We start from the raw sequence: 15152 nt of genomic DNA, 5'->3' as shown, positions 1-15152 counted from the left end.
TTTATTAATGATCAATATTGTAATATTCGGTCACTATGTAGTGGTAATATATGGTCTGATGATGGTGTGGCGGTATTTGTTCCTTGTATGTGGTATTATTCAGTTACAATTTGGTGGTAATATGTGATCTGGTCATAGTGTGGTAGTAATTCTCCCTTGTATGTGGTATCATATGGTTACTATGTGGTGATAATATGTGGTCCGGCAATGGTGTGACGGTGTTTGTCTCTTGTATGTGGTATTATTCAGTCACGATGTGGTGGTAATATGTGGTCTAGTCATGGTGTGGCAGTATTTGTCCCTGTATGTGGCATTATTTGGTTACTATGTGATGGTAATATGTGGTCTGGTTATGGTGTGGTGGTATTCCTTGTATGTGGTATTATTCTTTCACTATGTGGTGGTAATATGTAGTCCAGCCATGGTGTGACCACATATTACCATGGTGTGATATTATTGGTCTTTTTAAAAAAATGTACGTGACACACTGCCTTAAAGAAAAATAAATAAAAATATACCTAAAAAGAGTATTGGATATTTTAACAAATGTTTAATAGGTTAGAGTAGAGTAGGGCCCGGCCAGAAGAGTCTCCTTGTCGTGGTGGTAGCTTAAATTTTTTTTGGCCAAAACAAAAGCTGCTGGCTATGTACAGGTGCATCTCACAAAATTAGAATATCATCAAAAAGTTAATTTCAGTTCTTCAATACAAAAAGTGAAACTTGTATGTTTTATAGAGTCATTACAGAGTGATCTATTTCAAGTGTTTATTTCTGTTAATGTTGATGACTATGGCTTACAGCCAATGAAAACACAAAAGTCAGTATCTCAGTAAATTAGAATATTTTAAAACAACAGCTTGAAAAATGTTTTTAAAATCTGAAATGTTGGCCTACTGGAATGTCTGTTCAGTAAATGCACTCAATACTTGGTCGGGGCTCCTTTTGCATCAATTACTGCATCAATGCGGCGTGGCATGGAGGCGATCAGCCTGTGGCACTGCTGAGGTGTTATGGAAGCCCAGGTTGCTTTGATAGCAGCCTTCAGCTCATCTGCATTGTTGTGTCTGGTGTCTCATCTTCCTATTGACAATACCCCATAGATTCTCTATGGGGTTGTCAGGCGAGTTTGCTGGCCAATCAAGCACAGTGATCCTGTTGTTTTTAAACCACGTATTGGTACTTTTGGCAGTGTGGACAGGTGCCAAGTCCTGCTGGAGAATGACATTTCCATCTCCAAAAAGCTTGTCAGTAGAGGGAAACATGAAGTGCTCTAAAATTTCCAGGTAGACGGCTGCGCTGAGCTTGGTCTTGATAAAACACAGTGGACCTACACCAGCAGATGACATGGCTCCCCAAACCATCACTGATTGTGGAAACTTCACACTAGACCTCAAGCAGCTTGGATTGTGGCTTCTCCACTCTTCCTCCAGACTCTGGGACCTTGATTTCCAAATGAAAATTGGAACTCTGGGACCTTGTGGAGTGTGTCAATGACTGCCTTCTGGACATCTGTCAAGTCAGCAGTCTTCCCCACAATTGTGAAGCCTACTGAAACAGACTAAAGGACCTTTTTAAACGCTTAGGAAGCCTTTGCAGGTGTTTTTTGTTAATTATTTTAATTTGCTGAGATAATGACTTTTGTGTGTTTATTGGCTGTAAGACATAATCATCAACACTAACAGAAATAAACATGAGTCTATATAATAGGAGTTTCACTTTTTGTATTGAAGAACTGAAATAAATTAACTTTTTGATGATATTCTAATTTAGTGAGATGCACTTGTGTGTGATATGATGTTCGATGGGAACTGTTAGTGTGTGATTGGTGAGGACGGGGTGCAGAAGGGGAGTTTTTCCAATAGTTTGGGGTGGGAATGTGGAAGTTTCGAGGTGTGGAGGCGGAGCCGGGGCGGAGTCTCAAGTGGGCCTGAAAATTTTGCCAATATGGGGCCCTGACATTCCTGGTGGCAGCCCTGGCTGTCCATGAAACAACAGACAGTGTGTGGGAAAAAGTTATTCAATGAGGCAGTGCAGACGAGTGATTTTTTTTTCACTAACCAAATCTGTGTGTGAAAAAAATCAGATGCCATACAAAGACACAATATAGCATCTGATTTTTACAGATACATTGCAGTTCTGTAACATAGGAAACTGTAAATGGTTTTGTAAATGAATCTGTCAGTAGGTTTTTCCTATGTAATCTGTGGACAACGTGATGTAGGGGCTGAGACACAGATTTCAGCAGTTTGTGACTTATTAAACTGTGTGCTGTTGTTTCCAAACAATGAATGTTTCATCACCAGGAGATTATCACTGCCCAGACTAGCTTCTTAGTGCCAAGTGGCCCGACCCCACCCCCTCATCTATTAGCAACTGAGGGTCAATAGACAATGTATATACAGAGCCTGGTGTGGCCGGGATTAGCTTTCTCAGCTCTGCTTCTTGCTACATCTAAAACTCTGATTGTGACACAACTGTTGCACCCAGTAAACTAAATGACATCACTGGAATCAGGGTCTCTTTTCCTACATCATGCTGGTCCCAGATAAGGTAACAAAACCTGGTGACAGATTTCTTTTAAAAGCTGCTGCTGTAAAAAATGGATTGCATAAGGACTGCACACAGATGACAAAGTGAGAAAAAAATTGTCCCTTTTCTGGATGAAACTGTGAACAATTTTTTATATGCTCGTGTGAACCTACCCTAACTGAAAGGAAAGAGGGTGAATTAGGCGCAGTGTGTTGCAGCATTTCTCTTGCTATGCCACACCTAAAAAAAGCCTAAGTAGTTCCTGACTAAAAATCTGCAAAACATCTTTAAAAAATATTTAATTCCATTTTTTTAACCTAAACATTGCTTTCAGCCCCTCCAACAGGATATTATGCCATTTACTAGTGACTTATTTCAGAATATCTTTAACCCCTTTCAAGCCGTAGCCATTCTCTGTTTTAGCACTTTCCTTTATTTGCTCCTCTTCTTTCCGGAGCCATAACTTTTTTATGCAATATGGTCATGTGAGCACTTGTTTGTTGCAGGACGAATTGTACTTTTGAACGACACCATTGGTTTTACCATATTGTGTACTCGAAAACGGGAAAAAAATTCAAAGTGCAGTGAAATTGAAAACAAAAGTGCAATTCCACAATTTTTTTTTACCACTTTCACTATATGGTAAAACTGCCATTATGATTCACTAGGTCATTATGAGTTCATACATACCAGACATGTATAGGTTATTTTTTATTTAAGTGGCGAAAAAAAATCCAAAGTTTGTATAATAAAAAAAAATAAAAAGGGTGCCATATTCTGAGACCCGTAGCATCTCCATTTTTCGGGATCTGGGGCCAGGTGAGTACTTATTCTTTGCGCGCCGAGCTGACATTTTTATTAATACCATTTTGGGGTAGATACGATGTTTTGATCGCCCGTTATTGCAAGGTTGCGGTGACCAAAAAAATGTAATTCTGGTGTTTTGATTCTTTCTTTCATTATGCTGTTTACTGATCGGATTCATTATTTTTATATATTGATAGATCGGGTGATTCTGAACCCGGTGATACCAAATATGTATATTTTTTTCAATTTTATTTTGAATGGGCCAAAAAGGTGGGTGATTGAACTTTTAAAACATTTTTTTTATATTTTTAAAACTTTTTTTTCTATATTTTGTACTTGCTTCAATAGTCTCCACGGGAGACTAGAAGCTGCGATCATCTGATCGCCTGTGTTACACATAGCAGTAACAAAAATGTTCATCTGCTATGAAAGCCGATCACTGGGTTGTCATGCCAACCCATCGGCGGCTCGCGATCATATTAAGGGGAGCGCCGATGGGCGTGGTTAGTGACGCGCTTCCGGCACGGCCATGTTAAATGCCGCTGTCGGAGATTTACAGTGGCACTTAACATGTTAACAGCTGTGGGTGGATCGCGATTCCACCTGCGGCTGTTAGGGGCACATGTCCGCTGATCAGATCAGCTGTCATGTGTCTGAAATGATGCAGGCTAAGCACCGAAGCACGCATCAAAGGGGAAGACACACGATGAGCCATATATATACGGCGCATGTCGTGAAGGGGTTAACATAGATAATACATTCATTGGTGATTTCCTAACAACACACTGTTGAATCACTTTTCCTATCAGACATCTGTATGGAGAACAACCCAGACCATGAAGGGATTCATGAGGCTACCACAGGCCGCCATAAGACTGTGATAGGGCGCTGCTTAAAGGGAATGTATCAAGTATGTTTTTTTATTAATTAAATAATATACTGATAGAGATTCTCTTTTTCTAATATTTCTGATGGCGAATGTTACAACATAAGACTAGCAGGGTTATTATGTGGGTTGTCTTTTTTTTTTTTTTTAAATTCTAGAACCGAACCAAAAAAAAAAACCATAACTCTTGAACGTCAGTGTTGATACAGGGCACTATGATTATAATCATAGTGACCTGCTTTGACATAGATGTTCAAGAGGTGTGGGACTTTGTTGTTTGTTTTTCTTTTATACTACAGTAGAACCAGACAACCTTTAATAATTATTACTAATAGTAAAGGGATATATCGGGGACCTGGTAACAAAAAAAGTGCTTAAGGACTAAGAGACCGGTAGCTGCTAATCACCTGCTTCTTGTGCTTGTCACCATTCATCACCAGCACAAAGCGGTCACTGACCACTCCTGCCTGCGATTCAGCTGCTCCCTGTCAACAGAGCAGCTCTTTTTCTTCTGGGCTGCTCTGTTGACGGGGCGTGACTGTCGAAGTCATGCTGATTGACAACCCACTCCCCCAGTTAGGCAGCGGGGAGCCATCTGTCGATCAGCATGACGTCGGCAATCCCGCCCCGTCAACAGAGCAGAGTGGAAAAAAAGACGCCGCTCTGTCAACGTGATGTCAGCAGAAGCAGGTGAATCCCCGGCAGGAGCGGTCTGTGCCGGTGAAGAAAGCAGCAGGCACAACAAGCAGGTAGTTAGCAATTACCTGCCTGTTAGTGCTTAGGCAAGTTTTTTTTTTATTTTAAAGTGCCGGATACCTCCCTTAAGGCATAGTAATCTAAAGCTGTTATTGGCCAAAATCCTTCATATGATCAAAGAGAATGAAAAACTGATCAGCTGTAAAGTCAGCTTCTGATGAGTTTGCCTTCTACTACGGCATAGCAGATTACTGTGTCAGTACGTAGCTCCATACGAGGAGTCTCAGGTGGACCTGTCTTGGTATTCCTAGAAGAGCATGGTACTGGGCATCAACTCAAATGATAAAAAAAAAACGTAATCACAGCTGTATGGTGGAAATTTTGGCAAAAAGAAAGCAATGGTTAATAAAATACTTAGCAAATGGCTTACTTCTTGTAGCACTGATGTATGTAGGAGTGCACAGACTGGATATGACAACATTCTTGCAAATGTGGCATAAAACAGCAAACATATCAGTATCTTCTTTACACAAGTGCAAAAATGACAGGGCATCAAATCTATATAATAATAGCAAAGGGTATTGTATTAGTAAAACATAACTTTTATTGTTATAAAATATGCGAAAAAACTCGATATATTCCTAAAAATACCTATATCAAATATGAATAGCAAATACAATAATAGGTGTAAAAGACAAAGATGGAAGTTAATCCTATAGTGACAGTGGCCAGTCGTATTACAGGCTGTCCTTACCAACACTGACCCACCCTACCAAAACAGATGTGTAGTTCACACCCAGCGTCATGTGGTCAAATACACCTATAAAAATATAAAAGATCAAAAGCGGACAGTGGTCAGTCCACATAATGCCAGACCTGCCACAAACAGAGATACATTGGGTCACAACCTCAATCATAAAATAATCGTGAAAATTGGGAGTACAAAAACCTGACGATCTCACCCATAGAGACTGCCAAAAATGATGACCAGGAACCTGAGTGACATGACTGGAGATCCCAGGGCCGTGTCATAACAGCTCTATGGGTGAGATCGTCCCAATTTTGTACTCCATTTTTCATGATAGTTGAACAATTGAGGTTGTGACCCAATGTCTCTCTGTTTGGGGCGGGTCTGGCGTTATGTGGACTGCCTTTATTTTGGACTGGACATTGTCAGAATAGGATTAGCTTCCATCTAGGTCTTTTATACCTATTATTGTATTTTATACATTCATACTTGATATAGGTATTTTTGGGAACTTAGAGTTATTTCATATAATAACAATAAAAGTTAGGTTTTAATAATACAGTCCCCATTGCTATTATTATATTTATCTTGGATTAGTATGGTTTATCCCCTTTAGGATACCTGTGAATGAGGAGATTGTGGGATCTCCTGTCCTTTTGTTGTGCTCCTTTTTTTTTTTTTTTTTTTTTACATCAAATCTATAGATCAATAACACACTGATCAGAAATGAACGCTGCAGCAAAAATAGCTAAAATCTGCAACAGTATTAAAATATAACATGAGCAGAAATTACTATACAATAATCATTTTATTATGCAATATAACCATTTATTTCCAAAAATGTTTACTTTTCAACATATCAAAATATTTTTACAAAATGAAAACACCATGGTTGTAAGATAAAGATTACCCATCTTAAGACACAGAGTCATATAAACCTTCTATTAAGAAAAAAAAGCTAAACAATAAAAATATACAAGAAAGCAAGCCAGATGGTACCATTTACTGGAACTGTACCAGAGAAATGCCAGTAGCAAATATGATCAAACTTCTATTAATGCATGTAAAGGAATCTGTCTCTAGGTTTTGAGAGCAGCATGATGTAGAGACCCCAATTTCAGTGATGTATAACTTACTTTACTGGTTTCTGCAGGTTTGATAAAATCAATATTTTCTCTGCTGCAGATCTAGCAGTTCTCTGAATGCTGAGCTCTGTATAACCTGACCACACCACTGATTGGCAGCTTTCTGTGTACACTGTGCATAGGCAGAAAGCTGACAATCAGGGGTGGGGGTAAGATTGGACTACATGGCTGCGGTTTAGTATAGCCTAGTGATAAAATCATTGTTTTATCAACAGGACGGTATCAAAGACTACACCAAGCATCCCAGTGATACATTGCTGGAATTAGGATTTCTGTCTCAACAACATGCTGCTCTCAATGTAAGTGGCAAAAACCTGGTGGCTGACTCCATCTAAAGTCAATCTGTCATAAATCGGTTATGAGCCCATAGTAGTCACAAGCCCAGCAATCACAGGTAGCGTCCTCTAGGCTTATGAATGCAGTTGAATGGATCTTCTATTTGGAATATCATCTAAAATCAGCCCTCATATTAATGATAGGCCATTCTCTGCAATGTAAATGTTGTTGCTTTGTAAGTTACATTCCTTAAAGGGGTTGTATGAGGTTACATAAAACAGGTTTATTTCAAGAAGCCCCACTTCTAGCTATGGGCTGTGTGAAACGTTGCAGCCCTACTCCATTTAAAGGGGTTGTCCGGTCCAAATTGATAAGTCTGCAGTCACTCTGTGTGTCTCTCTGTGTGACTGCAGACTTATGAATCCCCCCAGAGCACGCACTGTGCACGGTGAGGATTCGCAGGGAATGTATGAGTTATACATACTCCAGGTCAGAGCCCGCCCATTGGGCATGGCCTCGCTCCATACATTTGTATAGAGCGAGGCCACACCCTGACTAGTGACACTGTCGTCCAGTGGGCGTGGCCGACTAGAGAGCGTGGAAGCGCCCACTGGACAGCCTCTGCCCGGGAGCATGTATAACTCATACATATCTTCTGGTCTCTGCTTAGAAACCGGCGAATCCATGCAGCGCACAGTGCGTGCCCTGGGGGAGGGGTTGGGATTTGTAAGTCTGCAGTCACACAGTGTGAGTGCAGAGTTATCGATTTGGACTGGGCAACCCCTTTAAGTGAATGGAGACACAACCTACGGTCAAAATTGCCAAAGTTTCTCAAAGGAAGCATCCATGTTTTAGCTCTTTTAGCCAGAAGCCAGCATGTGAGCGAGCCTAGCTGGCCATGCCTCCTATTGACACATGTCCATACAGTGGATGTATATACTGAAGTCTATTCATGAGGCTCGTGCACAGAGCTACAGGAGGGATATGGATACACAGAGTGACAGCCGGAGTCTCTCGCCATATAGAAGTCATAGTTTCTAAAAGGTGAAAGATGAGACTGACTGAAAGCAGATCATATACATCATACTACAAGCTCAACTAATAATTTACTCCCAGAACAGCATCTGCGATAGTTTTGGTGAACGGCTAGTTAATGTCTCAGGATGATAACATTATTTTAAAACAGAATATTAAAAACAATTTTTCTAAACTGCTTTTAAGCAGACCTTAAAAAGACCCTCCTCTTGGTCAGAACTAGGCTTCCCAGACACGTTTGCATTCATAATTTTCGAATTAAATCTCCAAAATAGACAGTCATAGTCTTCAACTTCTTGTTTAGGAAGTTCTGCTCTATTTCAACTTGTCCGCCAGGGCCAGCGAGGGACGCCACCTAGAGCGAGGGTGATATGTTATTAGGACAACCATCCGCACAGATGATAATGATGAAAGCAGTTCAATTAGCAAAACCGTTACCCTATAATAAAAAATAATCAGTGTATCCGCCTTGCATGGTCTGTACTTGGGCCAGGGCTACACCTGATGCCCTCTGGACAAGGTAAATGTTGAAAACATTAAAGCAAATATATATGGAAATAACACAGAATATAGAAAGGCTGAGTGTGTGTTTACCTGGCAGGTGACTGAGCCCTTTATTCTGGAAACACAGGTGTATTATTGTAGACTATACCGTAGAGAAAATACAGAACGTGTGTGAATAGAACATTAGTGAATGGTGAGGCACTATTCATATGATGGCTTTGGTCTGCATCACATTATTGTATATATCCTTGTACCTTAAATATGTATGCCGAATTATGTGGCCTAAATGCCACTATGTTTGGTCCCCAATCATCCATTAACAGGCAAGCTTTTCTGTGTCTGGTAATATGTATTTTCTATATCAGAGATAAAAAAATCAAATTAAAGAAGTGTCCCATAAGCAACAGCAAAGACTGACAAATATTAAAGGGAATGTGTCATCAGGTTTTTGCTATGTAATCTTAAGACCGCATGCTGTTGGGGTTAAAACACAGATTTCAGCGCTGCCTCGCTCATCAAGATCTGAGGTTTTGTTTGCTTGTAATGACTGTTTTAGCACCAGGAGATTATCATTGATGGAACACAGCAGCGTGCATGCTAGTCTGACAAGCCCTCTCCTGTGATAGGCAGCTCACTGTCTATGGACATTGTATATACAGAGCCTGGTGTGGGCGGGGTTAGCTTCCTCAGCTCTGCTTCATTGCTAAACCTAAAAGCACTGATTGTGTGAGAATGGCTGCACCCAGCAAGACAGTGAAACATCACTGGAATCAGAGTCTCTTTGCCTATATCAGGCTGCTCTCTGATAAGGTAAAAAAAAAAAAACTGCCATATTTTGGATCACAATTTACTTTCATTATGCCATTCACATGTCAGATGATAACACTCTTTGAAATTTTATTGTAGATGGCATGAGCCATAGAAGCTAGTGATTGGCTACAGCGATTAAGAGTTCTGTAGACATAACCACTGCAAAATTCAGATGAGCCGCCGCGGAATCAGGTGAGGGTGAGTAACAGCTCCATTTGTTTTTTTAAGGAGTATGAAAACATAGGGACTAATAACATTTGAAACAGGACAACCCATTTAATGCATCAATCAACATTGCAGCATGCGGTTTTAATTTAGAAGAACAAAAAAAATAAAAACAAAGCAAGAAAACATGCATGTTTGATGCAGAGTACAAAGTTGGACATAGTCTAAGGCCTAAACAACGATCCCAATCTTTTCACTCTAAAATGTACTCAAATGATAAAAGTTGTGCGCTTTTGGCACATGTCCACCACCCACAGCGGACAGAGAAAGTTTTCTAGAAATTTTGTTTTACTCACTTGAAGGAGAAGTCAATAGAATATTGTGTCTCATGGAGACACAATAGAAAATAATAGGATCAGTTTTGTAAGAAGATATAAATGGACAGGAAATATATGAAATGGCTAAGACTGTGGAGTCAAGGTCAGCCAGGTAGAGCCAGACGTGGCTGAAATGTACTGAATTCAACTTAAAAATATTAAAAATAAATAAGAACTATAATACATGGTGTTATCCGAGCACGCTTGGGTGCTAACAGAGCGTCTTCGAAAAATATGTTTGAGTCCCCGCTGCTGAATGTCTCGCGGCTGTTAGGCAATCCATGCATGTGGTGCGGCTGTCTAAGCCACGAGACATGCAGCAGAGGGACTCAAACATATTTTTTGAGCACGCCGAAGACACTCTGATAGTACCTGAGCGGTTAACACCTTATCCGAGCACGCTCGCTCATCACTAATTACAAATTCTGAAGACTATTAAATTCATTAGCTTTTTGGATATGCACTTTATTAGAAATTTAGCAAAGTTTAGAAATATGAGCCATTTATGACATCAATGTGGAAAAATAGAGAGGGAAGTTGGGCTTACTGACTTCCACGGCCCTTCGTTGAGATGACTAACAAAAACAATGTTAACAACCAACAAGGTAGTCCTCTTCTATTTCTATATGGCCTTAGGGTGGACTCGTAATGCTTTATAGGAAAATACTAACATTGAGTAATCTGGTCATTTTTTCTTTTTATAATCTGAACGAATCCCCAAATAATAACCAGAAAAGCCTAATTTCTAAATTCACATGGCTCGTAGCATTGTATTAAAATATCATCTAAATCCCCAAATTAATTTGAACTTGAAATGTATTGCTTCACATTAATCACATTTTCTCATTGCCATTCCTTTGAAATTAAATGTTTTTTTCATTCTGCAGCCAACTGCTCTAATACATATTAGGGTTTTCTCATAAGAAAATGTGATTGCATATATCTAGGTGAAGCCATTGCTCTAGTGGGGGTTTGATATAGTGATATGTCCACACGTTAAAAGATGGGAATTTCCCTCTTGATATCATGGATCTGGTAATTTCTAAGTCCTTAGAGGCAGATCTGTTGGCGTGTAATAGTGATTATTCCAAGGAAGACATTATCCAAGATAAATATAGAAGGAGCGATTTGAAATGGACTGTGACTTCTAGAAAAGTCACACGAGTACAAAAAAAGCCATTACACAATGTAACTACACAGTTAAATCATTTGTCCAAAGGCCCATGTACATATACTTGGTTGCCGAACTTCATAATAAATGGGTTATCTGGAATTTTGAGTTTTTTTCGCTATGGAGGCCAAGAACTTACCGGCAGGTAGCTGCTAGTCTCCTGCCTATTCTGGCGTAGAGCGGTCACAGACCGATCATACCGATAATTTTTCTGCTTCTGGTGACATCAAATCATGTGCCTTCTCTCGCGCTCTGTTATCGGGCTGTCATTGCCAATGTCATCCTGACTGACAGCCAGCTCCCCTGCAAGTCTGTTGTCAATCAGCATGACGCCGGCAGTGACGCCCCATTGACAGAGCAGAGCGAAAGACCTACTTTGTTGACAAAGTCAAATGAAGCCAGAGAACCACCGCCTCAGCCAGTACAGGTTGTCGCAGGGCACAACAGGCAGGTACTTAGCCACTACTAGGTTTCTGTTTCTGCTCTGAACTAAAATATTTTATTTGCTTATGTAGTGCCATTAATTCCACAGCGCTTTACACACATTGAGTCCCAATGGGGACAGTGATGACAATCAGTAAATTCATTATTGGTATGTTTGTGAAGTGTGGAAGGAAATCGGATTACCCGGAGGAAACCCACGAAAATATGGGGAGAACATAGAAACTCCTTGCAGATGTTGTCCTTGGTGGCATTGAACCAAAGACCCAAGCGCAAATATGTGCAACATTCCTATGCTGAAAAACTTTTGTACTTTATACACCAGGCACCCTATGCCAAAACCAGTGGCCCATTCCCTCCCATCCTGCATTGTGATGTGGCGCCCATATTGTTTTCCTTATTGTCTAGGGAGTATAAAAAACAAAAACAGCAGAGTTACATTATTCTCAACCTCATTAGCACTAGGTGGCACTCACTCACATTCACAGAATATGTGCGATTTCCTGATCCAAACATCAGAAAACTTGTAGTTTTCATTCTTGTCACTAAGCCTATACTAGTCTCATACTTCAGTTTTGTTTTGTTTTTTTACAAACACTTCAGCAGTCACAGCTCACCTTTTCCCCCTCCCTTCACAATGACCTTTGCACAGATCAAAGTATGTCTAGCTCTCCTGTCAAAATCAATGAGTCAGAGCCAGTTTATTGCGGCCTATGCTCATACAGTGGGAAAAATACATATTTGATACACTGCTGTTTTTGCAAGTTTTCCCACCTACTAAGAATGAAGAATTGAGAGGTCTGTGATTCTTTATCGTAGGTACACTTCACCTGTGAGAGGCAGAATCTAAAAGTAAAAAACAGAAAACCACGTTGTATGATTTTTAAATAATTAACTTGCATTTTATTGCATAAAATAAGTATTTGATCACCTACCAACCAGCAAGAATTCTGGCTCTCACAGACCTAAGTTTATCTTTAAGAAGCCCTCCTACTCTGCACTCATTACCTGTATTAATTGCACCTGTTTGAACTCTGTACTTGATATCTGTCCACACACTCAATCACACTCCAATCACCTCTCCACCATGGCCAAGACCAAAGAGCTGTCTAAGGACATCAGGAACAAAATTGTAGACCTGAAAAAGGCAGGGATGGGCTATAGGACAAATAAGCAAGCAGCTTGGTGAGAAGGCAACTACTGTTGGCACAATTCTTAGAAATGGAAGAAACTCAAGATGCCTGTCAATCTTCCTTGGTCTGGGGCTCCATGCAAAATCTCACCTCGTGGGGTAAGGATCATTCTGAGAAAGGTCAGGAATCAGCCCAGAACTACACAGGAGGACCTGGTCAATGACCTCAAGAGAGATGGGACCAGGGTCTCAAACATTACCGTTAGTAACACACTACGCCGTCATGGATTAAAATCCTGCAGGGCACGAACGGTCCCCCTGCTCAAGCCAACACATGTCCAGACCCGTATGAAGTTCACCAATGACCATCTTGATGTTCCAGAGGAGGCATGGAAGAAGGTCATGTGATCAAATGAGACCAAAATAGAACTTTTTGGTATCAACTCCACTCGCCGTGTTTGGAGGAAGAAGAAGAAGGAGGAGTACAAACCCAACAACACCGTCCAAACCGTGAAGCATGGTGGGGGAAACATCATACTTTGGGGACTGTTTTCTGCAAAGGGGACAGGACGAATGCACTGTATTGAAGGGAGGATGGATGGGGCTATGTATTGCGAGATTTGGCCAATAACCTCCTTCCCTCAGTAAGATGGGTCGTGGCTCCGTAAGAAGCATTTCAAGGTCCTGGAGTGGGCTAGCCAGTCTCCAGACCTGAACCCAATAGAAAATCTTTGGAGGGAGCTGAAACTCAATGTTGCCCAGTGACAGTCCAAAACCTGAAAGATCTGGAGAAGATCTGTATGGAGGAGTGGGCCAAAATCCCTGCTGCAGTGTGTGCAAACTTGGTCAAAAACTACAGGAAACATCTGACCTCTGTAAGTGCAAATAAAGGTTTCTGTACCAAATATTAGATTCTATTTTCTATTGTATCAAATACTTATTCCATGCAACAAAATTCAAATTATGTAAAAATCATACAATGTGATTTTCTGCATTTTTTTTAAGATTTTGTCTCTCACAGTTGAAGTGTACCTACGATAAAAATTACAGACCTCTCCATTCTTTGTAGATGGGAAAACCAGGAAAATCGGCAGTGTATCAAATACTTATTTTCCCCACTATATAGCTAGAAAACAACAGGGAGTATGAGCCCGACATTAACCCCTTTCTGACGTGGGGCGTAATACGTATCTGTGACCTGGGCCTTAATGACCAGGTACGTATTATTACGCCTCACCGATTGCGCCTGCACAGAGGCTGTGCGGGCGCGATTGCCGCCAGGTGTCAGCTGATTCTAACAGCTGACACCCTGTACTATGTGCCAGGAGCGGTCCCGCACCGCTCCCGACACATTAACCTCCGAAATGCTGCGATCGCAGCATTGCGGGAGCAGACAGAGGTAAGAGCGCCCCTCTTACCTTGGATCGGAGACCCCGCGCTGTGTGCGCGGGCTCCCGATCATTGCCATGGTGGCGACATCCGGGTCACCAGGCATTAGGAAGTTAGATAGATTGTGCGCAGTGAGGGGTCCATTTTTTCCTGATACCCTTGCGAAAATAAAAAAATTTGGGTCTAAAATAACATTTTTGCGAAAAAAAGTTAAAATGTTCATTGTTTTCTTCCACATTCCAAAAATTCCTGTGAAGCACCTGAAGGGTTAAATAAGCTTCTTGAATGTGGTTTTGAGCACCTTGAGGGGTGCAGTTTTTAGAATGGTGTCACTTTTGGGTATTTTTTGTCATAAAGGCCCTTCAAATGTGATGTGGTCAGTAAAAAAATGGTTTTGTAAACTTTGTGGGAAAAATGAGAAATCACTGGTCAAGATTTAGCCCTTATAACTTCCTAACTAAAAAAAATGTTGGTTCCAAAATTGTGCTGATATAAAGTAGACATTGTGTTGTTATTACATTGACAATATTATTTATTAACTATTTTGTGTGACATATCTCTCTGATTTAAGGGCATAAAAATTCAAAGGTTGAAATTTCCGATTTTTTCACAAAGTAACGCAAGTCATATCGAAGAAATTTTATCACCATCATGAAATACAATATGTCACGAAAAAAACAATCTCAGCATCAGGGGGATCCGTCGAAGCGTTCCAGAGTGGTTACCTCAAAGTGACAGTGGTCAGATTTGTAAAAATTGGCCTGGTCATTAACGTGCAAAACACCTTCGGGGGTAAAGGGGATAAACCTATTTTTTGTGTTTTTTTTTTTTTATTTTTCAGCCTTCCGCTCAATCTCGATTCATGGCCACTTGATAGATGAACGATTTGTAGGGAGCTTGATCTTATGCATTGCTAGATAGTTCCACCAGGGTCTTCTCTGCCATTATTTTGATAGTATCAAGCCATCGGGTTGCTGGTTTTCTTCTTCGCCCTGTTAGCTCTATTCTTCAAACCATGATGTCATTCTCCAGTGATTTCTT

The 15152-nt window shown here is 40.6% G+C and overlaps 1 protein-coding gene across 6 annotated transcripts in view; it reads right to left on the bottom strand.

Moving 5' to 3' along the window:
• Positions 1–6539: 6539 nt before the first annotated feature.
• TGS1 (trimethylguanosine synthase 1) overlaps positions 6540–15152 on the bottom strand; it is a 55275-nt gene continuing 46662 nt past the window's right edge. For 2 of the 6 annotated variants that reach the window (XM_073679307.1, XM_073679311.1), the window contains 2 exons: positions 8881–8982; positions 6540–8477 (listed from right to left, as the gene is read on the bottom strand). In XM_073679307.1, the coding sequence (XP_073535408.1) occupies positions 8367–8477; positions 8881–8982 (213 nt within the window). In that variant the 3' untranslated portion in view covers positions 6540–8366. Of the gene's footprint in view, positions 8478–8716; positions 8769–8880; positions 8983–12385; positions 12437–15152 lie in introns of those variants that run through there. The other 4 variants (XM_073679308.1, XM_073679306.1, XM_073679309.1 and 1 more) reach the window with 4 other exon arrangements.

Source organism: Phyllobates terribilis, unplaced genomic scaffold (assembly GCF_046119375.1).
Source record: "Phyllobates terribilis strain yellow unplaced genomic scaffold, ASM4611937v1 Scaffold_4__5_contigs__length_816908805, whole genome shotgun sequence".
Taxonomy (NCBI): domain Eukaryota; kingdom Metazoa; phylum Chordata; class Amphibia; order Anura; family Dendrobatidae; genus Phyllobates; species Phyllobates terribilis.
This window is presented reverse-complemented; position numbering and strand designations above follow the sequence as displayed.